Raw genomic sequence first — 15,556 nt, forward strand, 5'->3', positions numbered from 1 at the left:
CCATCTGATATCAGCAGTGATACCCCTCGTTCCACATCCTCTTCTGAATCTGGCTTGAACCTCTGCCAGTTTTTGAATTATCAGATGCAAACAGATCCTGTATAGGGTTTCTGAGGAGTGGCTGGTGGGTTTGAACATCTGATCTTGCACCTAGCAGTCCAGTGCTTATCCTGTTGTGCTACACCAGGACTCCTAACTCATTATTTGGTGGCCTTGTTGTTAAGTGCTGTCATGTCTGTTCTGACTCATAGTGACCCTATATGGGGTTTCTGTAGTCCAGTGTTTATCCTTCCACACCACACCTAGAATCCTAACCCATTATGTTGTTGTAGTTAGTGTCCTAGCATAAGTTCCCACTCATAACAACCCCATATTGGGTTTTTGGACTAAGAGTCCAACCCATTATGAAATGTAAAAAAGAAAAAGCCTGACAAAGGCAAGAAACCACTTTTTGTATTTTGGCTTTGGAGTCAGGTCAACCTGGCGTAAGTGTCCACTCTCCCACCAATTGGCTCTGTGACCTTCTGCAAGTGAGTTAGTCTCTTCTGAATTCCTTGTCTTTCCACATCCCTCACAGCATTGCTAATGCAGCACAAGGTCCCTGAACAACCTTTCCCTCAACATCCCTGAGGACTCCACTCTTTTACAGAAGTGTAGGGATGACAGAGTCCAGCTTTAGGCAACCTGTGAATTTATAAAAAGGAGACCAGATGTAAAAGTCTAATAAAAATAGCCAATATCTACTGAACATTCCCATATATCACCTCACTTAAATCTTTACAGTATCCCCAGGAGATTGTATTAGAGATTAAATTCTAAAGCGCTTAGTTTGTGGAAGGCTGCAGTTTAACTCCATGTGGAGTGTTGACTTAATTCAGCATCCGCTACAGTTCATTCTGATCGTTAACAAGCTGTGTGGAAAGATTTACCTTCAGTGTTTGAAAGTAGATTAGAACTCCTCTGGTCGGCACCGGGAGGGCTAGTATTGCCCTCAGGGAACTTGCCTGGGCCTGTCCTTAATGATTTGCAGATGTAAGTCACCTGGAAGCTGATGTACCAAAGCTACCTGGTCGTGAGTCATACCCTGACCATTAGGTAGTCAGGTGGTCAGAAGACCCAGCACCAATTCTGTATGCTTTTCTAATCTGCACTTGTGTACTTATCCCAGTCACAGTCCTTCCCTGACTTCTGTAGTCCTGCCTGAAGCAGCCTATTATGAATTTATACTGAATTTTTTTGTTTTTTTAGAATCTGTAATCAGACACAGGTCTGTGAATCCTCTGAACACCATTTGTTTTGTTCAAGGGGTGCCTTAGTAAAGGGGTTTCTATAAAATATCTTTGAATTAGGGGTCTTTTCTCCCCTACAATAAGATGTCAGAGGGTGACTCTAAAATTATGACCATCCAAGTCCCCCACTGATGACAACATTGAGTGTGCTTGTGTAATGATTCTGTTGAGTAGACTAGTGACAGTGGATTATGTGACAAATCATTTGCAGATTAGCTACGACTCTACCTATGAAATAATCCATGACAGACTTGGGTTTCCAAAGGAGTGAGTGGCTGGTGGGTACCGAAACAACTCACAGAAGAACATAACTGAAGCATTTGGGTATCTGCAAACAAAATTTGGAGTGATGCTCTAAGGAAGATAACAGTTTATTTTTAAAAAAAGTGTTACTGGTGATGAGACATGGATTCATCACTATAAGGCTGAGAGTAAATAGCATTATGGAATGGAAACATCCTCAATCACAGACCAAGAAAAAGTTCAAAAGTCAATCTCAGCTGGAAAATTGATACAATTTTCTGGGATTCTCAAGGGCCAGTACTGGAACACAATCAGGAAAACAATACTCAAGACTCAACAGGGCTCATTGCAGTGAGATGCTTACTGAAGAGCTGAAGCTTAAATTTGGGATTGAAAGCAGAGGACTGCTATCCAGGGGAGTTGTGATTTTGCATGACCATGCATGTCCACACATCTCTGCCCACACTGTTGACACTTCTTAAAAACTTCATTTGTGGTGGTAAAGCATCCTCCATAGTCCTGGTCTTGCTTCCCTGAGAGCAGGCCTTCGAGGACAGAGACTCACCTCTGATGAAGAAATAAAGACAGCAGTGCATTCATGGCTCCCAGCTCAGCCTAAAAGAGTTTTCAGTAGTGCTGTGGGTTAATGCACCGGACTACAGTGTTCGTTTGAATCACTAGGTTGGTCGTTCAAGCTCACCAGACGCTCCTTGGAAACCCTATACAGGGTTGCTATGGGTTGGAACTGATTCGACGGCACATAACAACAATAACAACACAATTCATTGGCTAATGGACAAAGTGTATCGAAAAGCAAAGAGATTATGTCAAAAAGTGATGTATTTGTCTTTTCTAAGAGTTGACTAAAATAAATTGTACAGCCAGCATGAGGATAATTTTTAAATCACTCTCATAGGTATAATTCCCACCTCCCCATTGCACAGATGAGGAAACTGAGGCATCGAGAAGTCAGGTCACTTGCCTGAGATGCAGCAGTTGGTAAGAGGAGGAAGCAAGATCTGAGCTGCTCAGTCCGAGTCTCTGTATGCTACTATCTAAGTTTTATCTTGGTCTAACTGACTCAAAGGCACTTAACAACAACAATGCAAAGTCAGGAGTCCTGGTGTGGTGCTGTAGGATAAGCACTGGACCCAAAGGTTGCTTTGAAGCATGAAGTCAGCAGTTCAAACCCACCAGCCACTTCTTGGAAACTCTATAGAGTTGCTATGAGTCAGAAGCAACTCTACAGCATTAAACAACAACAATGCAAAGTGAGACTTTGATATTAAGGAGCTCCTCCCTAGAAGCCCTGTAGGGAGAGAAGAATCCTTAAAAGACCGAACTCTTTGTTATTGATTGAATTCAGACATAGTGACCTTACAAGGCAAAGAAGAACTGCTCCCCAGGGTTTCCAAGACTGGTATGGTGTTGTGGAATAATGCACAGGACAGCAAGGTCGGTTTGAACTGCAAGGTAGACAGTTCAAATCCACCAGCCGCTCCTCAGAAACCCTATACAGGGTTGCTATGAGTCAGAACGGACTTGACAGCATTTGCGTACAACAATAATCTTTACAGAAGCAGACTACCTCATCTTTCTCCCAAAGAGCAGCTAGTAGATTCAAACCAGCAAACTTTGTTTAAGTTAGCAGGGGAACACTTAACCACTGTGCTATTAGGGGTCTTCAAGGAAAGGAAAGAGGAGGTGAGTCTCAGAAGTCCGCTTGTATAAGCTCTTCAACAAAGACCTACAATAATTTTCATTATCTACACAACAAAGGAACAACCACTGACCCAGCACTCAAGGGCCTTGTAATCTGGCTCCAAAATTCCATCCTGGCCTCATCGCATACTGGAACCCCCTGAGGGCTGTCCCCAGGCTCAGGTGTCTCTACTTCCAGAGTTGAGCCAGGCATCGATTCTGAAGATGGGGGATGTAAGGGCGGGGTATGAAGCAGGGGGCAGTCACTTTATTTTTCATATAAACATCATTTCCTGGAGCTGGGTAGGCCCGGATAGAGACATCTTTGAGTTGTCTTCTGCCTTCTGTCAGTCTCCTCATTCTCAGAAGTCTCCTCAGATCCTTCTGACCCCCAAAACTCACTACCATTGAGTCAACTCTGACTAATAGTGAGGCTGAAAGACAGTGTGGCACTATTCCATAGGGTTTTCAAGACTGTGCATGGTTTGGGGAGCAGTTAGCTACCTCTTTCTCCTATGGAGCAGCTGGTGGGTTTGAACCACTGACCTTGTGGTTGGCAGTCAAGTGCTTAACCCACCACATCACCAGTACCTCTTTTACTTAGCATGAATTTCACCTTTCTCTGCATTTCTGGGGCTTGTGCTTTGTCCCTCCGTAGGCCTTAAAGCTGATTCAGGTGGTTTTGGCCTAAGGGTCACGCTTGTCCTCCTCTATTTTCCATGTCTAGGGTTCTGCCTGGTATATAATAAATAGAAATAAAGATATACTTACTAGTGTTCTCTCAGCTTTCAGTGGCTGAAAAAAGCATCAGGACTTTTAGGGAACAGCTGGATATGCTGAGATCAGGGGCAGCTGGAGACACCTGAACATGCGCACTTAGGAAGAGTGTCTGCTGCGTCTGTGTCTAGTCCCCTTCATATCATCTCTGACTGTAAAACTGGAACAACGGCCTGAATTTCTTGGATTACAAGAGCCCCCACAGCCTGTGCTTTCCAGGCTTCTAGGATTAGCTTTTTCCCCCACCTCTAGGTATCTACTTTGAGAGTTCCAATGATTAATATTCTCCTGATAAGAAACCATATGTTCCCCAAATTTAACAGGCGTTATAATAAAATCATCATGTTTCTAAATCCTTAATCCGCAGGGAATGAGTCTAAATCCCAATAGCATCCAATGTTAGCTTTTTCTAGAGTACTTAAGGTGTAATTTAAGCCTGAATATTAAAACAGAAGGTAAGCAATCTACTGTATTCCTCTTCATTGAAGAAAAAATGTTGTATCACAATTCATAAACTAGTCTCTGTTTGGATTGGCACAGTGTCTGCAACAATGGGCTCAAACGTAGAAACAACTGTGAGGCTAGAACAGGACTGGGCAGTGTTTCCTTTTGTTGTGCATAGGGTTATTCTGAGTAGGAACCAACTCAACGGCAACTAACAACAGCAGGATTTTGTTGTTGAGCAGGACAACTCAGAGCGGATTGTCAGTGAAGGGGTGGAATGCTCTTATACCGATGCTTCCCTGGGGAAGCCTTTGTTAGCCCCTCTGTAGGTATTGTCTCTTTTAACGCTCATGATAAGTCCATGACAAGGTGTAATGATCTCAAATGTATGGGTTAAGGAATATTGCTACACATCATAGAAACCTCTATTAAACAAAATATCAAAATGTAAAGCTATTGTTAATTGACATAGCCTCCATCTAAGTCTAAACACTTCTAAAGGCAGTGTTTGCACTGCAGGATAGGCACTGGATTGCTAACATAAGGTTGACAGTTCAAACCCACCAACCTTTCTGTGGGAGAAAGATAAAGCTTTATGCTTCTTTAAAGATTTATAACCTCAGAAACCCTTTGTAGGGTTACTATGAGTCAGAACTCAATGGTATATGACAACTACCACCATTCCCCCAAAGAATTTTTCACTCTTCAATTTACACCATGTCAAAATGGCAGTTCTTCATCCTCGAGGGATTTAAATTGTGTTCCTTTTCAGTGTTTTCTGAGTTTGGGGAACAAAGAGAAGTCAGAAGGAGCAAGTTGGGGCTGGAGGGTAGATGGGTGTGGTTGACCAATGAAATTCTTGTAGGACAGCCCTTGTTAACTTTGAAGAGTGATCACGTGCATGGTATGTTTATCCATTTTTATCCACTTCCACCCCTCTCGAGAAACAGAAGATTTGATTTTGGTTTTTCTTTGCTTGATTTTTGTTGAAACTTTTTATTGTGAATTAAGTGGAGGTTTACCGAGCAGATCTTCAGTTTTGTATTCAACAAATCACATACTGTTTCATCTCAATGATTGCAGTCCCCTCCACGTAAAAACAATCATCCCACTTTCTCCCTGTGGTTCTTATTTCTATTCCAACCTCATTCCCATCTCCTCTGAACTGTGTTCTTAGGTAAATGTTGCCCTTTTGATATTGAGTGGTTGATCATTCCATGGTGAGAATACCGTACTAGTGTCCTTGTCCCCACTATACACTTATCTACCTCTTGGACCATGAGGGTGAGTTCTGTTCTAAATCTGAAGGGTGGCCAAGGGCCATAGTCTCTGGTTCCTCTAGTCTCTTTCTGACCAGTAAGCCCAGTCTTTTCTTATATTTTGAAGTTTGTTCCATATTGTCTTCCACTCTATCTGGAACCTTCTAATGTGATCCCTTTTAAAATATGTGGTAGTGGTAGTTAGGCATAATCTAGTTCTTTTGGTCTCAGAGTAAAGGAAACTGATGTTCACATGTTCCATTAGTCCATTGGACTAATTGATTCTAAGCACTCATGTTCATCACAGCAAAAGATGGACACAGCCTAAATGCCCACCAATGGAAAAATGGATAAACAAACTTTGGTGCATATATACACAATGGAATACAACATTGACAAATAACTATCAACCTCATAACATTGGATGAACTTGGAGGACATTATGCAGAGTGAAATTAGTCACAAAAAGACAAATATTGTATGAGTCCACTGTTGCAAAAACTCAAAAGGTTTTCATGCTAAAAGAAACATTCTTTGATGGTTACCAAGGGTGAGAGGGAAGGAAGAGTAATTCACTGGCTAGAGGGCACATATGTGTTAACTCAGGTATTGGAGGCAAGATACAACAAGAGGGAGGTTAGCAGAAGAATAATGAAGACAGGTGAAGCTACAGAGAGAAATACAAAGGCTAAAGGGGACAGGGATAAGTAATGATATATACACAACTTGGAATAACAGTGTTCTACAGGTAGACACATGGACAGACACACAGGCTGAATGGGTATGGGAGGGAGAATGGCAGTATGCCCACACTTACAAAAAAGTTTGACAAAGGATGTTTGTAGACGTGTATTTAAAACACACCATGTGGTGGAGCATTTATTGTTATGTGCCACTGAGTTGATTCTGACTCATAACAACCCTGTATAAGGTTTCTGAGGCTTTGAATCTTCTCAGGCGCAGAAAGTCTATCTTTTTCCTATGGACTGGATGGCAGACTTGAACCATGGTCCTTGTGATTTGCTGCTCATTGCTTATTGTGTGGAGCCACCACACTCTCATGATGAAGCATACAAGGGGCAAATGATGAAAACTTCTTATACATTCCTGAACACCTTGAGGAAATAAGTTCCTGGGCCTGGGAACTCAGGACAAAGTCTCAGGGGACATCATGGTCAATTGGCATAACATAGTTCACCAACACAATGCTCTACATCCTGCTTCAGTAAAAAATGGAAGATGTTTGTGTGATCTTCCCATTCTCTCAAGGACCCTGTGCTCAGAAAGTGTCATCATTTTTACTATATGGTTACAATTTATGTGTTCCTCATGAACCCTCAAAAAAGCAAGCCTCATGAGGTCAGCAAAGCAGCTGGCAGTTGTCAGGTTCCTAAAGTTCTTTAGTACCAAAGTTCTCCCTAACTGGTCACAACAGTTCATGCCCTCCCAGCCAAGCCAGGGTGTCCGTAAGGGGAATGAAAACTCCACCGTTTCCCTTCATTTCTTTATATCTAGGTGAGAAAGAGATTCAACTCTAAATGAGACCCCCTCCAGCCCTGCCATTGACCCTTATGGTCTCTGATGTAGCCCATGTTTATTGTCAGCCCTTCTTCCCAGATCCATGAGACAGGGGCCTCTCCTGACTTGTTCACTGCTGGTCTGAAGCAGTCAAAGCAGAGCCTTACACTTAGAAACCCAGAGTATAAAATAGGTGCTCCTTGAAGGAAACTAGCTGACCGGTCCCTAAGCCCCGTGTACTCCTCTGTACTGGTGTGAGGAGTTTAGGCCAGCTGTGAGTTAGCCAGCTCCAATTAGAGGTCACACTGCCCTCCACAAGACTGTTCTCATCTATGACATCAATTGCAGGTTCAGAAGGTTCACAAAGCCACTCTCAGGTTGTCAATTTGCCTTAAGGATTCACAGACTCACTGAAAACTGTTGATACTCACAGTTAAACATTATTCCAGGGCAAAGATAAAGATTAAAATCAGCCGCAGGCTGCATCGTAGGGCAGAGTCCAGGAAAGGTACCAAACACAGAGCTTCCATGGTTCTCACCTTGTGGGGCTAGATGTGTTACTCTCTCATGAGCAATGGGACGCTTACCTGAGCCTCAGTGTTCAGAGTTGTTATTGGGGTTCCATTATGTAGACTTGCTTGATTGACCATGTGGTTGATCTCCACTTCCTGGGTAAGTCCAAAGTCCCCACCCTAAGTCACATTGTTGGTCTTTCTGGCATGGCCACTCTCCACCCTATGATAGTACTTTTGTGGCCAGCTTCTTCCCTTAATCCCATAATTAGACTATTCTGGATTTCTAGTGTGATGTTGTAGGGTAAGTAGTAGACTATTAACTGCAAGTCTGGTGGTTCAAACCCACCAGCCACTCCTTGGAAACCCTATATAGGGTCACTGTGAGTTGTAAACCAACTCTACAACACTTAACAACACTGTGACCCAACCCCTAAAGCAAACAAAGAGCCTGCTATCTGGTGTATAATTCTAAGGGCTTTGAGATTACCTTCGAGAAGGTAAGGACAAGGGCAGACTTTGACTATGGTCAAGGCCAGCTCTTTACTGTTGCTGTTGTTAAGTGCCGTTCTTTACTAGACAACTGGTATTGGCCATGCTGATGGCCTTTGGCCCACTGGGAGCTTGTGAGGATCCAGGCTGCAAACTGACCCACAAATGCTTGGCTTTCTGGATTTCTCATGGGTGAGCACATAGATTTTCATTATTACTTTAGTAAAAGACTACCTTCTAGCAGTGTTTTTGTGACAAACATTTGATATTCATAAACTAACAGTACTCCTACGCCATGTTTATTGATGATACAAATTCGCTTTTCTACCTTTATGTCTTACTTAGAGATGTGGCTCCCCTCAGTAAAGCATCTGTGCAGAGCATAGGATTCTCCCTGTTGTCAATAGGACGCAGTATTACCACTCATCATGAGAGTTAATTGACTTGGTTCTGATTTTCAATTGCTACTATTATTGCATCAATCAGTGTATGTGTACTTAGTGTTCATTCTTAGTGTTTACTTTTGTTGATCCTTCTTGTGTGATGATTTTGTTCGTCTCCAATGCTTTATTGTCCCCCAGTTCATCTTCCACTACAAAACAATGATGGTATACTCATCCCTGTTTAAGTGAGTTGCAGTCCTACATGTTGAGGAAAGAACCTTTATACCTCACCTCATGACCTCATTTAAGCCTTAAACTGTTTTGTAACAACAATGTAAGATGTATACATTCCTAAAAATCACTGCACTGGGAAAAGCTTGCAGTAAAATCACAGGGCTTGTGGGGGACGTGAAATGAGAAGCACAACATTCAAAATTTCATCGGTGATACCTAAAAAGGCAAGAGAGAAAAAGACATATTTTCTGGTCCTGCGTCATCTTCATGATCAGTTTCAGTCCTTTGTTGTGGCTGCGGCTATTTCTCATTTTTGAGCCATGCCAGATCAACAAAAGAAGATCTCAATGGCTTTACTTCATCTGCCTGTTACAGATGTACCTTGAGAAGACAGCTCTTCTCCAGTTGTCCTTTGAGTGCAGTCCAAACTGGGGCCTCATTTTCTGATACTATACTGGAAAATATTCTGGGGTGATCCACAGGGGTTAGGGTTGTTTTTTGTTTTCTCACCATTGGCTGATTTTCATAAGTACATCTCTAGGTCTTCCTCCCTACTTTGTCATGTTCTGGAAGCTACACTAATGCCAGTCCACCAAGGGTGACCCTGCTGATATTTGTAATACAGGTGGCATAGCTTTTAGTAGCATAGCAGCCCTAATGGGAGGGAAGAAGCAGCTTGTTATGGCTTTGATTTGCAGTCCTCTGGTGACTAATAACATTGAACATCTTTTCAAGTGCTTATTGGCTATTTATAGATCTTCTTTAGAGAAATGTCTACTCAAGTAATTTTCCCATTTTAAAATTGGTTTGTTTGTCTTTTTGTTGATTAGCAGGAGATACATATATTTATTCTGGGCATTAACCCTTATCAAATAAATTTTTTCCAAGTAAAATTTTTCCCACTCTGTAGGTTGTCTCTTCACTTTGTTGACCAAGTCGTTTGCTGTAGAAAAGCTTTCCGTTTTGATGAAGTCCCATTTATCTGTTTTTTCTCTTGTTTGTCATAATTTTATTATTACATGCTTGATTTTGAAAATTCCTTTCCTTATTTATTCAGATTGGACCAAAAGAATTGAATACCAGCCTGGTTCAGGGAGTCTGCCCTTGTTTCCCAGCATCCACCTGGAGACGTGCGATGGACCTGTGTCCTCCATTCAGATCACCACAGAGCTGCAGACCAATTACATCGGGAAAGGCTGTGACCGGGAGACCTACTCTGAGAAATCCCTTCAGAAGTTGTGTGGTAGGTTTTGTCTCTTTAATTACTTGTTTGTGAAAGATACACACAAATAAAATATAAGGGATGATGTTGGACAGTTGGGGAGAGTTTGGTCTCCTTTCTAAAAGACCAGCTACATAATTTGTGGGACCAAGCACAAAATGAACATACAGGATGGCTTGTTCAAAAATGAAGATTTTCAAGATGCGGCAACAAAGCATTAAATCAAATCACATACTCATAAAACTGTCCTGGGCTGCCCAGAACCTGAGATGAAGTAATTGGTGTGGAGGTGGAGGTGGGGCATGTGAAAAACATCCACTTGTATAGGAGAGAGTGGACTTCCTGTTAATGGGACTGTGAGATGGTACCACAGTTAAGGAGGTGGGCAAGGGGCTAGGACACAGAGGCTGGCAGAGTGGCAATGAAGGTGACTGTGGAGCAGACAGCTTTAGTGAACACCTACTGTGTATATTCTGTTAGACTCTCTCTATGCATTCCTTTATTTAAGCGTCCTCTCATTTTGGGGAGATAGATGCTGTTCATCTGATCTTAGGGAAAATAACTAGATTATGAAGGTAGGGGCTATCTGATGGCTCTTTAGCTCAGTATCTATGAAGATGAGCCAAGACTGGAGCTACAATGTAAATCTCTCAAGTGAGTTGTGGAATGAGAAGATGCTCAGTAAGATGAGGGTGATCCCATCCCATCAGGGTGCCTGATAAGTCATGTTATTGATGTGTTGATGGGCCCTCTTCATCCCCATTCCAGGTATATTTCACTTCTGTAGTCTTCTTTCTCAGCATTTTAGGAATTCACATTAGACTTTCCATCTCTTCTCTGGCTATGCTGTGGGAAACCTATAAAAGGGCTTACTCATACATTTGGGCCTGCACTTGGGGCTAGCAAGATCTCCCCAAAAAATGTTCTGTTGGAGACTAGATTGTACAACTACCTTGTCCCTCTACCTGTGGGACAAGTTTCCTCCTTCAGCATTACCACCCATACATACTGTCACCCACACAATCCTTGCCCAAAGAACCAATAGAAAATTCTAGAACAAAATGTGAAATAAACCCTGAGTGTAATACCACCTTCTCCCATTGATCATGTTACGAGGCTGTCAGGAAGGGTATGTGGAAAAACAGACTCCTGCAGAATGCTGCAGTTGTTATTAAGTGCCATCGAGTCACTTCTGACTCATAGTGACCCTGTATAGGGTTTCTGAAGGAGGAAACACCCTAGCTTCAGAATTCCAAGTAGCTGTGGCAAAATGGATATAAGGGACCTGTGATATTGGGGAAACTGCCTCCAGTGCGCTCCTTTACTTTGTGTGCAGAGAAGCCATCAAAGACAACATCTTACTCTGAATGAATATCCCATTTCACTTTCCATTATATAATCCACCTGAATTATGAGTCAACCCTGAGCCACCGTGGGTTACAGTCATTTCCTAAACTCCTCCAGGTTAGAAGGAGATGATGGAATGATCTTGTTAAAGATCAGATGGGCCCAAGGGCAGGCGCTTGTGATTTGATTTTGAATGTTGCAAGGGAGAGATGAGGAGATATGGAGGGTGAGAAGGATTTTCTGAGGAAAGAAACTTTAAGAGCACAATTGCAGCTGGTGTATTAACAGAGCTCATTCCATCTGGCTGCCAGCCTTGCCTAGCATGAAACCAGGTTAATTCAGTCAGGAGAGCAATGTCCCCCAAGATGCGGCATTTCCTGGTACTGGGAGCAACCCTTTGAATGAGAGACGGCCACGTTTTCCTCTGGTGGTCTTCACAGTAGTACTTTGGCACTTATGGGGTACCCTTAGAGGCAGGACCACTCCTTTCTCCATATTAGAAGCCTGTTTCTTGAACTCCTCTGCGGCAGAACTCCAATTAAAGGGCAGAAGCAAATGAGTGAGACCCTGATGTGACTCTGATTCTATTATCAGAGAGCCCTAGGCTCTCTGCAGATTCCAAAGACAGATGGAGGCTGGATTGTTTCCCAAGCAGAGTCTGAGTTGTAATCCCTCATCCCTGGAGGATTACATCTTTGGCTCTGGTAACAAGCTTCTTTGTGTTTCCAATGGATGGTAGAAAAGTTGCTTGCTAAAGCTTTCTTCCTAGGGCAACATCATATCACTTCAAAACTCGGCATTCATTCATTTTTTCATTCTACAAATCTTCTTTAGCTTCAGATGGAAACAGAGAGACCAATTAGGACATGACTGCAATCATCTGGGTAAGAGATACTGAGTGCTGAACCAGGACAGTAGCCATGGGGATGAATGTAAGACAGATTCGGAAGGCAAAATCAGCAAGGCTCAATGACTGATTAGCTGGCAGAAGGTGAAAAGAAGAAATCTGAGAAGACTGTGGCTCAGTGTCAATTCCATGGTAAAATATCCCCCTTCTGTGAGGAAGACACAGCCAGTACAGCACAAGCACATTAGAAGCCCACTTGTCTGCCAGTGGGGACTTGCGTGTTGCAGTGATGCTGAATAGGTTTCAATGAACTTTCCAGACTAAAATGGACTAGCAAGAAAGCCCTGGTGATCTCAATCCAAATATCAGCCAATGAAAACCCTATGTATCACAATGGTCCTATTTGTAACCAATCATGGGGATGGCTCAGTACAAGGCACCATTTTGTTTCATTGTATACAAGGTCACCGTGTGTTGGAAAATAACTTGGGGGTAACAAACAACAATACTCTAGTATAAACAACTAGAAAAACAGCATTCTAGTGTAAACAACTAACAACAACAGGACTCGAGTATAAGTATTTAACTTGACCTAAATGCCTCCAACCAAGACTAGGAATTTTGAAACAGGAATTTAAGGGATGATGAAGATAGTTACCTGTCAAACTCATGTCTGGGTACCAAACTCTGTCTTGAATCTTGACACTCTCCAAGATCTACCTCCATCCTGCTGATTCTTTCTTCTGTCCATTTCTTCCTAAAGTTCTGCCTCCTCTTGGTCAAGGCACCTCTGTGTGATGCCCATACCTGACACACTGTCACCCCTGAACTTTTGTACATGTTTCCTCTTCCTGTAATACGCTTTACTCCTTCACTTTTCCAGCTTCTTCTCTTTAGACAATATTCACTGCCCTGTCAGGTACACCAGGGATAGACTCCTCGGGTACTTCCTTGGTGTTTATGAGTTCCAGAGTTTTCTACTGAGTGTTGTAGCTGTACAGTGACCTAGGCAGGAGTGTCTGCCTAAGGACTCATTGTTGACGTCTTTTCATGGTCTTCATCCTTCCTAGTCCCACAATGTAGACTCTGTTAGGAGCAGTGAATGAGTCTATTGTGGCTCTGTAGGATAAGCGCTGGACTGCAAAGTTGGTTTGAACTCCTAAGTCAGTGGTTCAAACTCACCAGCCGCTCCTCAGAAACCCTATACAGGGTCACTATGAATTGGAACTGAGTAGGATAACTCAAAAACAACAATAACAGAACAGTAGCTAGAGTTCAGGTGTGGCACTGTAGGATAAACATTGGACCACAAGATCGGTTTGAACCACAAGGTTGGTGATTCAACCTCAACAGCCTCTCCTCAGAAACCCTATGAGTTGGAACTGACTCAACGACACTTAACAAGAACAGGATGACAGCTGGCCTAAAGCCTGCTGTCAGGAAGGAGCAGAACAGAAGCAGCAGCACCTAAAACAGCCTCTTTGGGCCTATTGAAGCATCAGACATAAGGCATATTATATCCTGAAATGTATACACTGAGATACTTTCATTTTACCTTGAGATAAAAGAGATGGGGGCCCTGACCTCACATCCACTTCAGTTTATGGGACCAGACATAGAATAAGATGCTCTCCCACTACCCTGGCTATACGTAAAGTCAGGCTTCTAAGAAATGTTGAGCCAACTACTTATCACTTCCTTTGAATTCAGAGGTTCAGATGAAAGAAAGGTCCCACCATCTCAGAACCAAAAACCTGGGCTTACCCGAGGTGAAGTGCCATAGAATTGCCCTGAGTATGAAATGTACAAGACCCTCAGTGAGACCTCTCGGCCAAATTAAATTTGACATTAACTGTATCCCTAAGAAAGGCCAGCTTCAAACTGGCCAATGACCCCTATGCCACAGTAAATAGAAAACAAGTTGTGATACACATGCCCTTTGTTGTACAAAGCCAGGGGCTGTACACAGCTAGGCAGTACCTCCTGCATGTGATGCCCTGGTCAGCTATTTCACATGTGGAATCAAGAACTCCAGGGGCTGGTTATGTTAAAGGAAAGGCCGCAGGATAAGAGCATGCCATTAGAATCAAGAGCTTGAACTTCCAGAAGAGTTCAGATCACAAAACATTAAGTTCTTTTCAGGGCTCATACGCTAGTGAGCCCAGGAGGTCTCTCGTAAAGGATTCAGTCAAGTGTTCACTCACTCATTCATTCATTCATGCATGCATCCATCCATTCATGTATTCATTATCGCAACATATATGTGTTGACTGCCCAAATGTTATGCTCACTGGTGAGTTTATATAGAAATTCAGAAGGCCCCTTAACAATTTCAGTTTCCTGGGGAAGAAAGACATGTTTGAAACATCACAATGCAATTCCTAAGGAGCTCTGGTGGCATAGTGGGTTATGTGTTGGGCTACTAACCTCAAGGAAAGCAGTTTGAATCCATCAGCTGCATCACCAGAGAAAGATAAAGCTTTCTGCTGCCATAAAGAGTTACAGCTTTGGAAGCACTATGCAGGGTCGCTATGAATTGGAACCAATTCTACGGCAAAGCACCACCACCGCTACCAGTCCATTGTTTTCTCTCCCACAGTTGAACAGAACCTGTTCTCACTAGGCATCAGTGTTAGATGTTATCATACCTTTAAAACAACCCAACTACAGGAAGTCAATGTCGGATTGTCTAAGATGCTTCTAAATAGCCAGTATCTGTCCTCTAGTCATACCCAGAGTGCTGTTTTTAGAGAACTAAAGCGGGCTTTGTTTACACCACTAGGAATCAGATGAAATTATTCATCAGACACCAGCAGAGGGCTGCCTGAGTCCTGGAGGGTGACAATGAGCAGTGGGTTCCCCTCTAGATATGCTGCTGTCTGCAAGGGCCTTTAAGCAAATGCCATACCACATGCCCAGCTGTGATGGGAAGGTTTCACCAGCAGCTGCATGTCCATGACCCTGACCATCCCTGAGCCAAAGCCCAACTTTTTTCACCTAAATATAATTTCTGCTTAGAATTTCCTCCTTCTCCATACTTAAGGTATGCAGATAGAGAAATAGAAATTGTAGCTGCAATGTCAATCACTTGTTTGGGTTATCTGGCAGCATAGGGCAGGTTATGCTACAGTAACAAGTGGTCCCCAAATTCCATTGATTTAACACAACAAGGATTCATTGGTCATTCATACCACACATCCTTCTTGGATAGGCTGTGGCTGTGATCCATGTTTCCTTCTCACCAGGATCCAGTCTAATGATGTAGCCTCAATCTCAAATTTATATATA

At 42.8% G+C, this 15,556-nt stretch overlaps 1 protein-coding gene across 1 annotated transcript in view; it reads left to right on the plus strand.

Moving 5' to 3' along the window:
- The window catches only part of CLSTN2 (calsyntenin 2), a 617,054-nt gene that overhangs the window by 400,960 nt on the left and 200,538 nt on the right, over positions 1-15,556 (plus strand). The window contains exon 6 of the mRNA XM_006846659.1: positions 9,910-10,095. Within this exon, the coding sequence (XP_006846722.1) occupies positions 9,910-10,095 (186 nt within the window). The remainder of the gene's footprint in view (positions 1-9,909; positions 10,096-15,556) is intronic.

This window comes from Chrysochloris asiatica, unplaced genomic scaffold (genome assembly GCF_000296735.1).
Source record: "Chrysochloris asiatica unplaced genomic scaffold, ChrAsi1.0 scaffold00028, whole genome shotgun sequence".
Lineage (NCBI taxonomy): Eukaryota > Metazoa > Chordata > Mammalia > Afrosoricida > Chrysochloridae > Chrysochloris > Chrysochloris asiatica.